Source organism: Zootoca vivipara, chromosome 6 (assembly GCF_965207765.1).
Source record: "Zootoca vivipara chromosome 6, rZooViv2.hap1.1, whole genome shotgun sequence".
Taxonomy (NCBI): domain Eukaryota; kingdom Metazoa; phylum Chordata; class Lepidosauria; order Squamata; family Lacertidae; genus Zootoca; species Zootoca vivipara.
Window position 1 is genome coordinate 27,403,175 of NC_142589.1, and position 18,274 is coordinate 27,421,448.

General features: G+C 44.8%; 2 protein-coding genes across 4 annotated transcripts; both read left to right on the forward strand.

Annotated features, from left to right (window-relative positions):
• Nucleotides 1–15: 15 nt before the first annotated feature.
• LOC132592364 (protein C19orf12 homolog) lies at nt 16–7,392 on the forward strand. Of its 2 annotated transcripts, XM_088671840.1 has the most exons (3): nt 16–2,200; nt 3,640–3,818; nt 5,191–7,392. In XM_088671840.1, exons 2-3 carry the CDS (start codon nt 3,653–3,655, stop codon nt 5,469–5,471), a joined length of 447 nt encoding a protein of 148 aa, XP_088527966.1. In that variant the 5' UTR covers nt 16–2,200; nt 3,640–3,652; the 3' UTR covers nt 5,472–7,392. The 2 variants fall into 2 exon arrangements, with proteins under 2 accessions (XP_088527966.1, XP_060132448.2); XM_060276465.2 differs by lacking the exon at nt 16–2,200 and having other exon boundaries at nt 3,172–3,818.
• A 3,276-nt stretch (nt 7,393–10,668) lies between these two features.
• LOC118086800 (protein C19orf12 homolog) lies at nt 10,669–16,500 on the forward strand. 2 transcript variants are annotated; one of them, XM_088671842.1, is made up of 4 exons: nt 10,669–11,583; nt 12,033–12,112; nt 13,543–13,718; nt 15,728–16,500. In XM_088671842.1, the coding sequence occupies exons 3-4, from the start codon at nt 13,556–13,558 to the stop codon at nt 16,006–16,008; spliced, it is 444 nt and encodes a 147-aa protein (XP_088527968.1). In that variant the 5' UTR covers nt 10,669–11,583; nt 12,033–12,112; nt 13,543–13,555; the 3' UTR covers nt 16,009–16,500. The 2 variants fall into 2 exon arrangements, with proteins under 2 accessions (XP_088527968.1, XP_034974684.2); XM_035118793.3 differs by having other exon boundaries at nt 10,669–12,112.
• The last annotated feature ends 1,774 nt before the right edge of the window (nt 16,501–18,274 follow it).

Sequence of the window (18,274 nt, forward strand, 5' to 3'; positions counted from 1 at the left end):
TTGCGAAAAATTCATCTTGCGAGGTACCACTGTACTTTATCCCCAGCTAATGGACAGTTGGGGTATGGGGCATGGCAGGACAGCCAGGGAGTGGCAGTCATCCTTCCATCGTTGAGTCAACAAGCACACATCCAGTGCATAGGATTAGACTGGATTCAGGTCCTTTCCTTGTCTATTTGTGGTGGCCATATTTGGCAGAGGATCAAAGCAACACGTTGAGTCAATTGTTTTTAACATCACACTTCTGGATAATGGCTCCACCAACATGCAGTCAGCATCAAGCTGCTGGTGGTTGCAGCGGCTCCTTTAAGTACAGCTGGAATTCTGGGTTCATTTACCTGGTAGTAAGCCCCACTGAAAACACTGGAATTTCTGAGTAGAGAGTGGGGGGAAGAAATTCAATTCAGTTTGCTTTGAAAGGTGAAGTTGCTTCATTCACACTTTCCCCAGAACAAGATGTGAACAGAAACGCAGCCATCATTTGACATTCACACTTCTCTGAATTTTCCAGTGCAGTTCTCTACCCAAGTAATGTGTACAAACATGCTTACACTGGGGGTAAAGTGTGTTTTAACAATTAGTGGAAATAACACCCTGATATATGTTGTGCTAGGCAAAACTGCATGCTAAAAAACGTATGTTTTGGAGAAACACACTCAGTTGCTGATGAGGTTTTTTTTGGGGGGGGAGGGCCTTTATTTTTGCAAACTGATGTGGAAATGTGAATTCAACTGAATTCAAGGTGGTAAAAGCAAGAAACAGAGAAAAACTGACATATTCACCCATCCCTACTTCTGAGCAAACATGCTTTACGATTACACTGTAAGCCTTTCTAATTCTAACACATATAGCAGGTCCTTCTTTCGAAACACCCTATTTCACCAGCCTATTCATAAGATGAAATGTTTTGACCACTGATAACCTGGGCCTGCAATTACCTGAGTGGCTGATGCAAAATCACAAGGCTGAGACATCCCACTTAGTTTGTAACGGACTGGGGAGAGGGGGGGGGAGAGAAAACCACCTAATTTAGGCAATACTGAGCTAGATGGACCGGTGGTCTGGCTGGAATAAGTGGTGCTGGATTACCCAACAGACAGATCAAGCATGTGCTCAGTGCACTAGCAAAGCAGGGGCTCCCCGCCCCCATACAAAAAAAAAGTTCTGAAAGAATTTGGAATATATTACAAAGGGGGGAAGCATCAGAGTAGTCATTGAGAAAGATCAGAACTTTATTACACCTACTTACACGTCACTAGATTTTCCTGTTCTCTTTTTATTACTTATCCCCAGCTGTACAAGAGACCATCCTGTCCACATAGATGGAAATAATGAGAGGAAAGCAGATCCTGTCAAACTTAGTAATAAATTGATGTTTTATTATTAAAGCTTTGTTCTTATGAGTTATACAAACTTTGTTTCTTTCCCCCTTCTTATCTATATATGCAGAAAAACAGAATACGATGTGTAAGTTGTTTTGTTTATTGTTTTTATTTTGAATTGCATATGGAGAGCGGGGAGACGCCATCATCTTTTCAGTGCTTAGGGCTTTCAAAGGCAGCTTCCTGTGTTACAGTTTTGATTAAACAAAAAACAAAACAAAATAATGGGTATGATTAATCACACCTGAAGGATGGAGATTGGGCAGTTAAGCAAAAGGCTCCACAGGTCAGGTGAGTCTGAGGAAGTATTTGATTAGGCAAGTAGGAAATAGGTGGCACCATCAAGGTCTTCTGCAAGATAATTCCAAATCAGCAAAAGAGGGCTGGTGGGATTGCTTGAGGATGGAAGAAACCTCTGGGCTGAGGAGCCTGGTGAAGTCTAAGGAGCAAATGTAAGACTCTAGAGACCAATGAAGATATTGGAAGTGGGGGAGCTAATAGCAGCATGGCTGAGGACTGAGTGGCTCCAAGGTAAGGCTGAAGACTTTGTGCTGGATACAGGAACAGCCAAGAAGCCAATGCAGGGTTTGATTTAAGGAGGTGGGGTTTTCTACAAAGCTGCTCAGGCCTAACCTTGATTAGGTCAGCAAAGAGGAGCACCTGTTTTTGAAAAAAACTGAAGGGGGGGTGTTCTACAAAGCTGCTCAGGTTCATTTCCTCCTTTGCATCCTGAATTAGAAGAACCATCTCCTGTGAAGTGGTCCAGTTTGTGGAAACATTGTAGCCAAAGAAGTTTTCTTTAGGAGTCAGGCAATTGGGTAAGTGATATTGTAACCCTCTTAAGCTATTAATATTACTTTGATGTTTCCTAAACACTTTTACCTGTACTTGGAAGTGAGGCCCTCTGACTTCATTGAGGGTTTCATCCCTGTAAATGTGCTGTCTTAGCTATTGACCTTAACCTCTTTATTGGGCTTTCTGTTAAAGGAAACAAGATAGGATTTGTTATTTATTGAGACACAAAGAGGGAGGAGAGATTTGCTTGGCTTAGTTATTATTATTATCATTATTATTAATAATAATTTAAACCCCGCCCATCTGGCCAGGTTCCCCCAGCCACTCTGGGCAGCTTCCAACAAAATATTAAAATACAGAAATCCATCAAACATTAAAAGCTTCCCTAAACAGGGCTGCCTTGAGGTGCCTTCTAAAGGTCTGGTAATTGTTGTTCTCTTTGACCTCTGGTGGGAGGGCGTTCAACAGGGCGGGTGCCACTACCGAGAAGGCCCTCTGCCTGGTTCCCTGTAACTTGGCTTCTCGTAGTGAGGGAACCGTCAGAAGGCCCTCGGCCCTGGACCTCAGTGTCCGGGCAGAACGATGGCGGAGGAGACACTCCTTCAGGTATACTGGACCGAGGCCGTTTAGGGCTTTAAAGGTCAACACCAACACTTTCAGATTATATTTCTTTTTTAGTGTTCTTGATTATAGCAAATAAAGACACGCCCATACCCTGACAACTAATTCTCTTACTAAATTGCAAAGGTTGCAGTCTTGCCTGCAGTTGGGCGTAAGCCCCCATGAGCTCAATTGCAGTGTGTTGTAAGATTGTAAATTGAATGGAGGCATGGGGTGTGAGAAGCCTCGAAAATATGAGGACCATAAGGCAATACACACCTTTTTTGGCACCAGTATAAATGGGTTATTGTCTGCAATGTTGGGTTTTGTATGCAAGTCAAAACAAGGGGTGGTATTCAGTGCTTGTCCTGCTCAGAGGAGAATCATTGAAGTTAATAGACATGCCTCACTTCATTCATGAATTTCAGTGGGCCTTCTCCAAGTAGGATTTAGTTGAGTACAATGCAAGAAGCAGATTTCTAGGTCTGTGGTTGTGAGAGAGAAAAGCATGGCAAATATGACCAGCTATATTTATCCCAAGCAATGCGGTTCAAAACCAAGGGAAGAGCCATGAGACTTGTTCAGCAGCAGATACTGTGGGGTGTCTAGAAGAAAAAGGCTCTCATTTTAGAGGGCTTGCTTTGCATGCAGAACGTCCCAGATTCAGCTCCCAGCATCTCCAAGCAGGGCTGGGAGAGGCCCCCTGCCTGAAACTGCAGAGTTGCTTCCATTAGGAGCCCTATTCTGCCATATACTGGTACTATTTCCAGTCATGCCTAGATGGGCCAAATGGCCTGACTCAGTATATGGCAGCATCTTGTGGGCATGCTCATTAAAGGGGATCTTCCTTTCTGCTTTCAAGGTATAAGCCAGACATGTCTTCGCTTACCGAGCAGGAGATGATGCAGCTTCTGAGCCGACTATCTGAAGTGTGGGGAATGAAGGTTGCCACCAAGCAACCCAAACGAGTTTCCCTTATGGCAGGTTTGGGGGCCTTTTTCGGGGGCCTTTTAGGGGGCGGACCAGTTGGCATTGCAGTAGGTAAGTATGTGCTTCCTTATGAACCGGAAACCTCAGCGCACAATTGTCTTGTCTATTTAATTAAAGCGGTAGTGAATGGGTATGGAGGCATACATTTTATGCTTAGCGCTGGGGAAGGGCCATGGCTCAGTGGTAGAACATCTGCCTTGCAGGCAGAAGGTTCTTGATTCAATCCCTGGAAACTGCAGTTAGGGCTGTCCGAAGCCCTGGAGAGCTGCTGCCAATCAGTGTAGAAGATGATACTGAGCAAGATGGACCCATGGCAGTTTCCTGTGTTCCTGTCCAGGAAGGAGTCTTGACTCCTTTCATGGACAATCACCCAGGATTAATGGCAGTCAAAGACCTGGTTCACACATCACAGTGAGCCCAAACGATGACCTACTGAGAGTGCTGCTTGGTTTCTCCCTGGTCCTTTTAGCTTGGCAGCTAAGCCCTGCTCAGTGTGTTGTCCGAACCCAGGATCATGGTTCATCTCTCTCTTCCTTAACATTGGACACTGGGAGGGGCCTGCCTCTCCAGAGAGGGGTGTTCAGATGGTGTAGCCCACTTATGATCACCTAGATCCAGAAGGCTCCATCTCCATCTCCTTCTCCATCTCCATCTCACCAAAAGAGGAAAGAATAGATCAGGCACAGGCGAACTCCGGCCCTCCAGATGTTTGGGACTACAATTCCCATCATCCCTAGCTAACAGGACCAGTGGTCAGGGATGATGGGAATTGTAGTCCCAAACACCTGGAGGGCCAGAGTTTGCCTATGCCTGGAATAGATAAATCCACCTAATGGGTGTAGTGAGAGATTGCAGAAACACTTGCTACTCTAAGCTGAGCCTGCCTCATTCCAAATACAGGATAGCAAGGGCGTGTGTCAGTATCAGAGCAACATTCAAAGCTTTGTGAGGCAGATCACCTGCCCTTGTTGTAGCTGCATGCAGAATTAATTATGTGTATTGCCCTGCATTACCTTAAGCTAGCGATTTGCATGTATATTGTGGTGATCTAAACATTAAAGCCTATTGGAAGGCTCCTCCTTCAAGTCCTTGTTCCTCAGCAACTGGGAACCAGGACAGAATCCTTGTATGAAATGAAACATTCCAAGGCAGGATCCTCTGGGCTCTGATCTTCACCTATACCAGAAGACAAAGGGGTGTGTGTTGTGTGTACCTGTGCATGTGCAGCTGGGGCAACCCAGCCAGATGGGCGGGGTATTATTATTATTATTATTATTATTATTATTATTATTATTATTATTATTATTCATGCACAGATGTACCAGAACTCTTGAATCTGCAAAAGATTTTCTGGATTGGGCTACAAAGCTTTCAAAGCAGGATGGCTTACAAAACAATACTTCTCTCTGTGCGGCTTTTCTAGGGGCTACAGTTGGTGGCTTGCTCAGCAAACAGATGACAGCTGGACAATTTAAGCCCGTCCGCCAGATTATTCAGGAAATGCCTCCTGAGAAGCAGCAGCAACTGTACAAGATAGCCTTACGCGTCATCCGGGACCGGGACATGGAGTGGCCGAACGTGGCGCAGCTCATGAACCTGGTCATGGAGGATGTAGCCATACAAGAGCAACTGGTTGGGGTGGTGATGGACTATCTCGCCAATGAACTCAAAGCCGAAATCAAGTTTGACAAAACGAAACCTTGATGAAACCAATATGTGTGCATTCAGAAGCGGGTGCCAGATGAACATCCCACCAGCCTCACTGGGGATGTGTGGTGCAGGTCCTAGACTAAGCAGGCACCAAGCATTTAAAGCATTTGACTTTCCCCAAAATAATCCTGGGTACTGTGGCTTTTAAAAGGTTGCTGGGGAATTATAGCTCTGCGAAGAGTGAACTACAGTTCCCACTATTATTTTGGGAGAAAGTGGTGTCCTTTAAATGTACAGTGTGTACACAGCTCTAGATCCATCAGCGTACACAGCTCTAGATCCATCGGTGCGGGGAGCCTTTTGTCTCCCATTTTTATCCTTATATGCTTGTTTTCTTCCATTTCCCCACTACTCTTGATTAAAAGAAGAAAAGTTCAGAGTTGCAATGTGCCTTTTTGAAACAGTGTGCCAAGAACATAGAAAAAACAGAGTCTCTGTTTCCACCCCTCCTTAGCTGCTGAATTCAAATAAATCTGCTCTTCGTGAGCTTTGGTGTGATTGCATTTTAAGAACTGTTTGCAAGACCCCCGAGTAGGGATGAGGGAAAAATTCGAGTTTGTTTTCATTTTAATGGAATTTGCATTTTAATTTGCATTCCAGAACTAATATGTGAGCTTCTCAAAATTTTGTGATGAAGTTCTCTAGCCAGCCAGCCAATGTATGCAAAAATGCATATTTTAGTCAAAATTGCATAGCAAAATATTTATTAGAGGAAATCCACACTAAAATGCTTGCAAATGCAGGCAAGGCACATTGGATAGCCTCCTGTGATGTAAATATGGGTCTGGCTGTAGGCTGGGGGAGTGCCTGTAGCTCCAGTGTTTGATTGCTCTCATCTCCAGGTACAAGGGTCCGGTTATTTAGGCTACAAAACACTTCTGAAAGCTGCTTTCAACCAGAGCAGAGAACCCTTAGGGAGATGAGCTATGGTCATTTGTCTCTGAACCAAAGTAGACATGGTGATAAAAGTGTCAGCATCATTGTTATTATTTTTAAATCTGCATGTTGCATGCAAATTGCAGTCACTGGGTTGGGGGGTGGGGGTACGAAGCCAACAATTGCTGCTGCTGGTGCAGAGGAGGGGTATTAACCCTTTTCTTCCCTGCTGTGGTCATCATGGCTCCTGTGAAACTGTTGTTTGCACGGGAGCAAAGCTCCCTTTGGCATCACACATATGTCAGAGAGATGTAGTGGACAGAGTGCAGGGCTAGGACTTGGGAGAAACCAGGGTCTGATTTTCGCACTCAGCCACAAAACTCACAACATCGGGATGAGGATTTGGAGGTGAAGCCAAATGCTTCATGGACCAAGGTGGCTTTGAGGAAGAATTTGATAAAGCAGTAGGTGGGAGATTTCAAGGAGAGACTTCTAGGAAGTGGTTGAGGAGAGATGAAACAATTGAACTGAGGAGTGGGGTGAAGCTAGAGGAGCAAAGGCAAGACTTATGAAAATGTTAAAGCAGAGAGATAAGAGAGTGCCCCTTTTCCATTAACTTATGTATAAGGTGGTATGACTGAAGTCCAATATGGGCTGAAGGGAAAGCAGAGCCTTCCAGGATTTAGTGCAGGCATTGCATGTATGCCAGAGTGATGTAGTGCAGACACATCCAACAGGTAGATCAGTGGCTCTCCCCAAAGAAGCTGAACAACTTTGGCTCCCCTAAAAAAGCTCAACATTTTGGCCCCCCCCCCAAACGGGCCTTCCCTCCTCCCTAAAAGAAGCTCAACAAGTTTGACCTGAACCCCCCATAACAGGGCTTTCCTTCCTAAAAAAAAGCTCAAAAACTTTGACCTGAACCCCCAAAATGGGGGTAGATAACTGCCAGTCTTTAACTCTGTGACTAGATCGCAGTCTCCTGGGACTTGGCCATCCCTGTTGTAGTGGAATAGAGTGCTGGGCTAGGATCTGGCAGAGACCAGGGTTCAAATCACTCAGCCACGAAGTTCACAGGGTGACCTTTGGCCAGTCACTGCCATTCTTCACCTAATCTTGCCTCACTGGGTAGGGGGGCGGGTTGTGTGGATTAAACGAGGAAGGGGAGAACCATGTACACCACTTTGAGCTCCTTGGTGAGACCTTTCGGTACGTCCAAGGAAGACACCTTGCATCAACTCCAGAGCTTTGGCATGGCGTTTCTCAGCACACCTGCCCAGGTCTCAGTTACACATGCCAGGTTGTCCTCCTCATTGACAATCAAATCATGCGGGCATTAGCTGGAACACGTGCAGAGGACGGCGATCAAGATGCTCAAGGGTCTGGCAACCAAGCCTTATGAGGAATGGTTGAGGGAGTTGGGGGTGTTTAGCATGGATTTAGAGGAGACCGATAGGAGATGTGATAGCCATCTTCAAATATCTAAAGGCAGGGCCGTCTCAAGCATGTCAGGCGCCGTGGTGCGGAGATCGCTTCGGCGCCCCCGCCCCGCTCCATTTTTTGCCACAGCTGGTGGGTGGGTGGGCACAGCATGCATCACGGTTTCTGCACGTGAGTCCGCCGTGCAGTGCCCCCCTACCGGGGCGCCGCCCCGCGCCACCCAGACTACCCTTAGAGCCGGCCCTGTCTAAAGGACTGCCATATGGAAGATAGAGCAAGCTTGTTTTCTCTTGCTCTGGAGGCTTCGACCCAAACCAATGGATTCAAATGACAAGAAAAGAGATTCCCACGGAATGTTAGGAATAACTTTCTAACAGTAAGAGTTGTTCGACAGTAGGACAGACTACCTAGGAAGGTGGTAGATTCTCCTTCACTGGAGCTTGGATGATCCTCTACCAGGGATGCTTTAGCTGTGATTTCTGCTTTGTAGGGAGTTGGACTAGATGATGATTGAGGCCCCTTCCAACTCTCTATTTTTATGATGATGATGATGATGATAATAATAATTTATTTGTACCACGCCCATCTAGCTGGGTTTCCCCAGCCACTCTGGGCGGCTTCCAACAAAGATTAAAATACATTAAAATGTCACACATTAAAAACTTCCCTAAACAGGACTGCCTTCAGATGTTTTCTAAATGTCAGGTAGTTGTTTATCTCTTTGACATCTGATGGGAGGGCATTCCACAGGGTTGGCGCCACTACTGAGAAGGCCCTCTGCCTGGTTCCCTGTAGCTTTGCTTCTCGCAGTGAGGGAACCGCCAGAAGGCCCTCGGTACTGGACCTCAGTGTCCGGGCAGAACGATGGGGGTGGCGACGCTCCTTCAGGTATACTGGGCCGAGGCCATTTAGGGCTTTAAAGGTCAGCACCAACACTTTGAATTGTGCTCGGAAACATCATGATAGATGCTTTATTCTGGACAGACCATTACACCAGCGATTTGCTTGGTCAACATTCACAGTTTCTGATATATGGTGGGCAAACAGGGGAAGCAAGTGCTTTGATGTAACTAGCTCTCCCCCCCCCCATGGATACCTTCAGCCACCTCCATACCTCCCACTCCCTGCCATCACTTGTATGGAAGGCCTATTCCCCTCCTCCCAACCAGATGCAGATGCCTCAGGAGGAAAACCCACAAGCAGGACCTGACCACAAGAGCCTTCTCTCCCCTCCTGTGGTTTCCAGCAACTGGAATTGTGGCTAGTAGTAGCCATTGACAGCCCTCTCCTCCTCTCTATCAACTTTATCCAAGGTGAAGGTCTGAAATACTGCATGGCCCCTGGTGCAGTCACCCAGGAATCCTAGAACTGTGCCATTAGGGACTTTTGCTACTTTAAAAATTAATCATGTTTCCTTTTGCTGTTGGAGAAAAATAAAGCTTTGAAGCCTCAAGGTGCCTTCTTTGAAGCCGCAAGCTACAGAGCCAATAATGTATCATTATCTGTAGTTTTGTGTGTGTGTTGGAAATAAATAAATTATCACACTGAAACTCAGAGGTAGTTCAGGTTTTTTTTTAAAAAAACTATTATATAGCGTGTGTTTGCATGACAGCTGATTCGCCTGCCTTTGGAGGGGGAAAAAACCCCAATTAAAAGCCATGTGTGATACAGGTCTGTTTGAGTCTGTCCTGGCTCAAAATTTGGGTAGAGTGTGCACAGCCTCACTTTCAATTCTAATTGCATAGGAACATAGAAAGCTGCTTTACACTGAGTCAGACTGTTAGTTCATCTAGCTCAGTATTGTTTACAGCTCTCTGGGGTTTCAGACAGGGAATCTTGTCATCATGGAGGGTGCCTTTTCCAAAGGCCCTCCTAAACCTGGAGCCAGGTGCTCGGATTGAGTTCTGAGCAGACTGGGTTTGCAATGGCATTACAGTGGTGCCTCGCAAGACAAATTTAATTCGTTCCGCGAGTCAATTCGTTTTGTGAAAAATTCGTCTTGCGAATCGCGGTTTCCCATAGGAATGCATTGAAATTTCTTTTTTTGCCCATAGGAACGCATTAATTAAATTTCAATGCATTCCTATGGGAAACCGTGATCCGCAAGATGAATTTTTCGCAAAACGAATTCGTCTTGCGAGTCACCATCAGATCGCAAGACACATTCGTCTTGCGAAAAATTCATCTTGCGAGGTACCACTGTACTTTATCCCCAGCTAATGGACAGTTGGGGTATGGGGCATGGCAGGACAGCCAGGGAGTGGCAGTCATCCTTCCATCGTTGAGTCAACAAGCACACATCCAGTGCATAGGATTAGACTGGATTTAGGTCCTTTCCTTGTCTATTTGTGGTGGCCATATTTGGCAGAGGATCAAAGCAACACGTTGAGTCAATTGTTTTTAACATCACACTTCTGGATAATGGCTCCACCAACATGCAGTCAGCATCAAGCTGCTGGTGGTTGCAGCGGCTCCTTTAAGTACAGCTGGAATTCTGGGTTCATTTACCTGGTAGTAAGTCCCACTGAAAACACTGGAATTTCTGAGTAGAGAGTGGGGGGAAGAAATTCAATTCAGTTTGCTTTGAAAGGTGAAGTTGCTTCATTCACACTTTTCCCAGAACAAGAAATGCCGCCATCATTTGACATTCACACTTCTCTGAATTTTCCAGTGCAGTTCTCTACCCAAGTAATGTGTACAAACATGCTTACACTGGGGGTAAAGTGTGTTTTAACAATTAGTGGAAATAACACCCTGATATATGTTGTGCTAGGCAAAATTGCATGCTAAAAAACGTATGTTTTGGAGAAACACACTCAGTTGCTGATGAGGGGTTTTTTTTTGGGGGGGGGGTTATTCTTGCAAACTGATGTGGAAATGTGAATTCAACTGAATTCAAGGTGGTAAAAGCAAGAAACAGAGAAAAGCTGACATATTCACCCATCCCTACTTCTGAGCAAACATGCTTTACGATTACACTGTAAGCCTTTCTAATTCTAACACATATAGCAGGTCCTTCTTTCGAAACACCCTATTTCACCAGCCTATTCATAAGATGAAATGTTTTGACCACTGATAACCTGGGCCTGCAATTACCTGAGTGGCTGATGCAAAATCACAAGGCTGAGACATCCCACTTAGTTTGTAATGGACTGGGGAGAGGGGGGGAGAGAAAACCACCTAATTTAGGCAATACTGAGCTAGATGGACCGGTGGTCTGGCTGGAATAAGTGGTGCTGGATTACCCAACAGACAGATCAAGCATGTGCTCAGTGCACTAGCAAAGCAGGGGCTCCCCGCCCCCATACAAAAAAAAAGTTCTGAAAGAATTTGGAATATATTACAAAGGGGGGAAGCATCAGAGTAGTCATTGAGAAAGATCAGAACTTTATTACACCTACTTACACGTCACTAGATTTTCCTGTTCTCTTTTTATTACTTATCCCCAGCTGTACCAGCGACCATCCTGTCCACATAGATGGAAATAATGAGAGGAAAGCAGATCCTGTCAAACTTAGTAATAAATTGATGTTTTATTATTAAAACTTTGTTCTTATGAGTTATACAAACTTTGTTTCTTTCCCCCTTCTTATCTATATATGCAGAAAAAACAGAATACGCTGTATAAATTGTTTTGTTTATTGTTTTTATTTTGAATTGCATATGGAGAGCGGGGAGATCATTCCTGTGTTAGAGTTTCGATTAAACACAAAACAAAACAAAATAATGGGTATGATTAATCACACCAGAAGGATGGACATTGGGCAGTTAAGCAAAAGGCTCCATAGGTCAGGTCAGTCTGAGGAAGTATTTGATTAGGCAAGTGGGAAATGGGTGGCACCATCAAGGTCTTCTGCAAGATAATTCCAAATCAGCAAAAGAGGGCTGGTGGGATTGCTTGAGGACGGAAGAAACCTCTGGGCTGAGGAGCCTGGTGAAGTCTAAGGAGCAAATGTAAGACTCTAGAGACCAATGAAGATATTGGAAGTGGGGGAGCTAATAGCAGCATGGCTGAGGACTGAGTGGCTCCAAGGTAAGGCTGAAGACTTTGTGCTGGATACAGGAACAGCCAAGAAGCCAATGCAGGGTTTAATTTAAGGAGGCGGGGTTTTCTACAAAGCTGCTCAGGCCTAACCTTGATTAGGTCAGCAAAGAGGAGCACCTGTTTTTGAAAAAACTGAAAAGGGGGGGGTGTTCTACAAAGCTGCTCAGGTTCATTTCCTCCTTTGCATCCTGAATTAGAAGAACCATCTCCTCTGAAGTGGTCCAGTTTGTAGAAACATTGTAGCCAAAGAAGTTTTCTTTAGGAGTCAGGCAATTGGGTAAGTGATATTGTAACCCTCTTAAGCTATTAATATTACTTTGATGTTTCCTAAACACATTTACTTGAAAGTGAGGCCCTCTGACTTCATTGAGGGTTTCATCCCTGTAAATGTGCTGCTATCTTAGCTATTGACATTAACCTCTTTATTGGGCTTTCTGTTAAAGGAAACAAGATAGGATTTGTTATTTATTGAGACACAAAGAGGGAAGAGAGATTTGCTTGGCTTAGTTTATAATAATAATAATAATTTATTATTTATACACCACCCATCTGGCCGGGTTCCCCCAGCCACTCTGGGCAGCTTCCAACAAAATATTAAAATACAGAAATCCATCAAACATTAACAGCTTCCCTAAACAGGGCTGCCTTGAGGTGCCTTCTAAAGGTCTGGTAATTGTTGTTCTCTTTAACATCTGATGGGAGGGCGTTCAACAGGGCGGGTGCCACTACCGAGAAGGCCCTCTGCCTGGTTCCCTGTAACTTGGCTTCTCGTAGTGAGGGAACCGTCAGAAGGCCCTCGGCCCTGGACCTCAGTGTCCGGGCAGAACGATGGGGGTGGAGACACTCCTTCAGGTATACTGGACCGAGGCCGTTTAGGGCTTTAAAGGTCAGCACCAACACTTTCATATTATATTTCTTTTTTAGTGTTCTTGATTATAGCAAATAAAGACACGCCCATACCCTGACAACTAATTCTCTTACTAAATTGCAAAGGTTGCAGTCTTGCCTGCAGTTGGGCGTAAGCCCCCATGAGCTCAATTGCAGTGTGTTGTAAGATTGTAAATTGAATGGAGGCATGGGGTGTGAGAAGCCTCGAAAATATGAGGACCATAAGGCAATACACACCTTTTTTGGCACCAGTATAAATGGGTTATTGTCTGCAATGTTGGGTTTTGTATGCAAGTCAAAACAAGGGGTGGTATTCAGTGCTTGTCTTGCTCAGAGGAGAATCATTGAAGTTAATAGACATGCCTCACTTCATTCATGAATTTCAGTGGGCCTTCTCCAAGTAGGATTTAGTTGAGTACAATGCAAGAAGCAGATTTCTAGGTCTGTGGTTGTGAGAGAGAAAAGCATGGCAAATATGACCAGCTATATTTATCCCAAGCAATGCGGTTCAAAACCAAGGGAAGAGCCATGAGACTTGTTCAGCAGCAGATACTGTGGGGTGTCTAGAAGAAAAAGGCTCTCATTTTAGAGGGCTTGCTTTGCATGCAGAACATCCAGATCCAGCTCCCAGCATCTCCAAGCAGGGCTGGGAGAGGCCCCCTGCCTGAAACTGCAGAGTTGCTTCCATTAGGAGCCCTATTCTGCCATATACTGGTACTATTTCCAGTCATGCCTAGATGGGCCAAATGGCCTGACTCAGTATATGGCAGCATCTTGTGGGCATGCTCATTAAAGGGGATCTTCCTTTCTGCTTTCAAGGTATAAGCCAGACATGTCTTCGCTTACCGAGCAGGAGATGATGCAGCTTCTGAGCCGACTGTCTGAAGTGTGGGGAATGAAGGTTGTCAACAAGCAACCCAAACGAGTTTCCCTTACAGCAGGTTTGGGGGCCCTTTTTGGGGGCATGATGGGCGGACCAGTTGGTATTGCAGTAGGTAAGTATGTGCATCCTTATGAACCGCATTGCAACCTCAGCGCAAAATTTAATTAAAGCGGTAGTGAATGGGTATGGAGGCATACATTTTATGCTTAGCGCTGGGGACGGGCCATGGCTCAGTGGTAGAACATCTGCCTTGCAGGCAGAAGGTTCTTGGTTCAATCCCTGGAAACTCCAGTTAGGGCTGTCTGAAGCCCTGGAGAGCTGCTGCCAGTGTAGAAGATGATACTGAGCAAGATGGACCCATGGCAGTTTCCTGTGTTCCTGTCCAGTACCTCCTTACCAAAAGAAAGCATTTCTTCATTAAGTGCATGATTTAACTACCAACTCCAGGGCTCTCCTTAAGCTGCATCCTCTCCCAAAGCCAGTGGTGGCACCTCCCATTTCACAGCCAGAGGAGAAATGTCTTGACTCCTTTCATGGACCATCACCCAGGATTAATGGCAGTCAAAGACCTGGTTCACACATCACAGTGAGCCCATATGATGACCTACTGAGAGTGCTGCTTGGTTTCTCCCTGGTCCTTTTAGCTTGGCAGCTAAGCCCTGCTCAGTGTGTTGTCCAAACCCAGGATCATGGTTCATCTCTCTCTTCCTTAACTACAATCTGTAGCTCCCCATGGTTCGGAAGGAGAGTGTGCCACCATGATTCTGGGTTTGGACAATATGCTACGCTAGGGCCAAGGAACCTTTGGTGCAATGTCTCTCCTTCTGAGGTTCTACAGAGCGAAAGCTGTAGCTCAGTGGTTGAGCACTTGCCAGGCGTTCCATGTGCAGAGACGTCCCATGTGCAACATCTAGAGCAGAATGCAAGGCAATCAACAGCCGGTGGAGTCACAGACAATGAAATGTAGAGCCATTCCAGGACTGGTTGAAAGAAAGGTGCTGGTGGGGCAGTGCCCCATTCTCCCTAACGGGCCAGCCTCCACTCATCCCCTTCTGTTAGCCATTGCTACAGTAGAGTCCTAGTCATGTAGACCACTTAGAGATTCTTTTCTTCTTCTAATTAAGCGGTATATATAAATCTTGCTAATTTCTTTTTTTGAAATGAGGGGTTAACTCTTAAGAGTCAGTAGGAGAGAATCCAGTTTGGGGTACCTCAAGGAGATCAGTGTTAAATATGCTAATGTCTCCTTCACTTTTAAGGAACGGAGTTTGCAAATGGATAGTTTGCAGAGGACCAGAGAGCTGTTATTCCTGAATTGCAGGGGGTTGGAGTAGATGACCCCTGGGTCCCTTCCAACTCTTCAATTCTATGTTTCTGTGACCTGGGGGAGGGCTCCAGTGGGATGTGTAGGTCCCTGCTGGAATTGGGGCAGCCTGGGAGTGAGGATCCTGGGGAGGGGAGAGGTGCTCCTTCAACCTGATCTCTTGCCCCACCTCCTCTGTCACCACTTGCCTCTCTACAGCTGTCAGGTCCTCTCTTTGACACTTCCACAATGCCTGTTGCGCCCCCAACCCCAGTGCCATTGGACACTGGGAGGGGCCTGCCTCTCCAGAGAGGGGTGTTCAGATGGTGTAGCACACTTATGATCACCTAGATCCAGAAGGCACCATCTGGATCCAGAAGGCACCATCCAGAAGGCGCCCTGCATTACCTTAAGCTAGTGATTTGCATGTATATTGTGGTGATCTAAACATTAAAGCCTATTGGAAGGCTCCTCCTTCAAGTCCTTGTTCCTCAGCAACTGGGAACCAGGACAGAATCCTTGTATGAAATGAAACATTCCAAGGCAGGATCCTCTGGGCTCTGATCTTCACCTATACCAGAAGACAAAGGGGAGTGTGTTGTGTGTACCTGTGCATGTGCAGCTGGGGCAACCCAGCCAGATGGGTGGGGTATTATTATTATTATTATTATTATTATTATTATTATTATTATTATTATTATTCATGCACAGATGTACCAGAACTCTTGAATCTGCAAAAGATTTTCTGGATTGGGCTACAAAGCTTTCAAAGCAGGATGGCTTACAAAACAATACTTCTCTCTGTGCGGCTTTTCTAGGGGCTACAGTTGGTGGCTTGCTCGGCAAACAGATGACAGCTGGACAATTTAAGCCCGTCCGCCAGATTATTCAGGAAATGCCTCCTGAGAAGCAGCAGCAACTGTACAAGATAGCCTTACGCGTCATCCGGGACCGGGACATGGAGTGGCCGAACGTGGCGCAGCTCATGAACCTGGTCATGGAGGATGTAGCCATACAAGAGCAACTGGTTGGGGTGGTGATGGACTATCTCGCCAATGAACTCAAAGCCGAAATCAAGTTTGACAAAACGAAACCTTGACGAAACCAATGTGTGTGCATTCAGAAGTGGGTGCCAGATGAACATCCCACCAGCCTCACTGGGGATGTGTGGTGCAGGTCCTAGGCTAAGCAGGCACCAAGCATTTAAAGCATTTGACTTTCCCCAAAATAATCCTGGGTACTGTGGCTTTTAAAAGGTTGCTGGGGAATTATAGCTCTGCGAAGAGTGAACTACAGTTCCCACTATTATTTTGGGAGAAAGTGGTGTCCTTTAAATGTACAGTGTGTACACAGCTCTAGATCCATCGGCGTACACAGCTCTAGATCCATCGGTGCGGGGAGCCTTTTGTCTCCCATTTTTATCCTTATATGCTTGTTTTCTTCCATTTCCCCACTGCTCTTGATTAAAAGAAGAAAAGTTCAGAGTTGCAATGTGCCTTTTTGAAACAGTGTGCCAAGAACATAGAAAAAACAGAGTCTCTGTTTCCACCCCTCCTTAGCTGCTGAATTCAAATAAATCTGCTCTTCGTGAGCTTTGGTGTGATTGCATTTTAAGAACTGTTTGCAAGACCCCCGAGTAGGGATGAGGGAAAAATTCGAGTTTGTTTTCATTTTAATGGAATTTGCATTTTAATTTGCATTCCAGAACAATTGAACATAGAAAAAGCAACAAATTTAAAAATACATTCGAAAATAAAATATCTGGGGATCTGGATTACTCCAAAAAATCTAAATTTATTTGAAGATAATTATCGAAAAATTTGGGGGGAAATAAAAAAGGACTTAGAACTGTGGAATAGATTTCATCTATCCTTTCTGGGGCGTATTTCAACAATCAAATATATTACCAAAATTACTCTTCTTATTTCAAACAATCCCAATTATACGAAAATTAGAATTTTTAGACAATTGGCAAAAAGAACTGTCAAAATTCATTTGGTCAGGGAAAAGGCCCAGGGTAAAGCATAAAATATTAATTGACAATAAAGAAAGAGGGGGGTTCGGTCTCCCCGATCTAAAAACATATTTTGAGGCGGCGTGCTTTGTATGGTTAAAAGAATGGTTTACATTGAACAATTCAGAACTTTTAGATCTAGAAGGGCATGACACCCGATTTGGGTGGCACGCCTATCTGAATTATGAGATATGCAAGGCCCACACAGCATTCAACAATCACATAAGATACCCGTTATTAAAAACATGGGGGAAATATAGAAAATATTTGGAACCAAAAACTCCAAAATGGATATCCCCAATAGAAGCAACAACGGTTAAGAAAAGGAATATGAACAGATGCTGGACAACATATAACAATATATTAATAGAAAAAGATGGACAAATAACAATTAAGAAATACGAAGAAGTTAAAAAATACTTTACAACATGGCTGGAGTACCATCAAATTCATGATATGTTTATAAAAGATAAGAAATTAGGATTTGAGAAAGATCCATCGAAATTAGAAATTAATTTAATAAATAACAATAACAAAATTATATCAAAAATGTATAAATTACTCCTTGAATACCATGTAATGGAGGAAGCCGTGAAAAATAATATGATAAAGTGGGCACAAGATATTGGGCGAACCATCATGCTTGTAGATTGGGAACAATTATGGAAGGTCAATATGAATTTCACGGCGAGTTACACAATTAGAGAAAATATGTACAAAGTCCAGCATCGGTGGTATTTGACCCCCTAAAGGTAAAGGTAAAGGGACCCCTGACCATTAGGTCCAGTCGTGACCGACTCTGGGGTTGCGCGCTCATCTCACATTATTGGCCGAGGGAGCCGGCGTATAGCTTCCAGGTCATGTGGCCAGCATGACAAAGCCACTTCTGGCGAACCAGAGCAGCACACGGAAACGCTGTTTACCTTCCCGCTGTAGCGGTTCCTATTTATCTACTTGCATTTTGATGTGCTTTCGAACTGCTAGGTTGGCAGGAGCTGGGACCGAGCAACGGGAGCTCACCCCGCCACAGGGATTCGAACCGCTGACCTTCTGATCAGCAAGCCCTAGGCTCAGTGGTTTAACCCACAGAGCCCCCTACAGATTATCAAAAATATATAAAAAGGCATCAAGCGCCTGCTGGAGGTGTGGGGTAAGTAAGGGCGATTTTTTCCATATGTGGTGGACTTGCCAAAAAATTAAAATATTCTCGAACCAAATTTATGAGGAAATTAAGAAAATGTTAGGAACAACCTTTGCAAAGAAGCTGGAAGCGTTTCTATTAAGCATGGTTGGAAGCGAGATTCCAACTGCCATGAAAGAACTTTTTTTATATGCTACTGCAGCTGCAAGG

Excerpts from the sequence above, each read along its gene's own strand:
- LOC132592364 (XM_088671840.1), top strand. The coding sequence starts at position 3,653 with ATGTCTTCGCTTACCGAGCAGGAGATGATGCAGCTTCTGAGCCGACTA. Across the intron at positions 3,819-5,190 it reads ACCAGTTGGCATTGCAGTAG|GGGCTACAGTTGGTGGCTTG; the intron begins GTAAGTATGTGC and ends CGGCTTTTCTAG.
- LOC118086800 (XM_035118793.3), top strand. The coding sequence starts at position 13,556 with ATGTCTTCGCTTACCGAGCAGGAGATGATGCAGCTTCTGAGCCGACTG. Across the intron at positions 13,719-15,727 it reads ACCAGTTGGTATTGCAGTAG|GGGCTACAGTTGGTGGCTTG; the intron begins GTAAGTATGTGC and ends CGGCTTTTCTAG.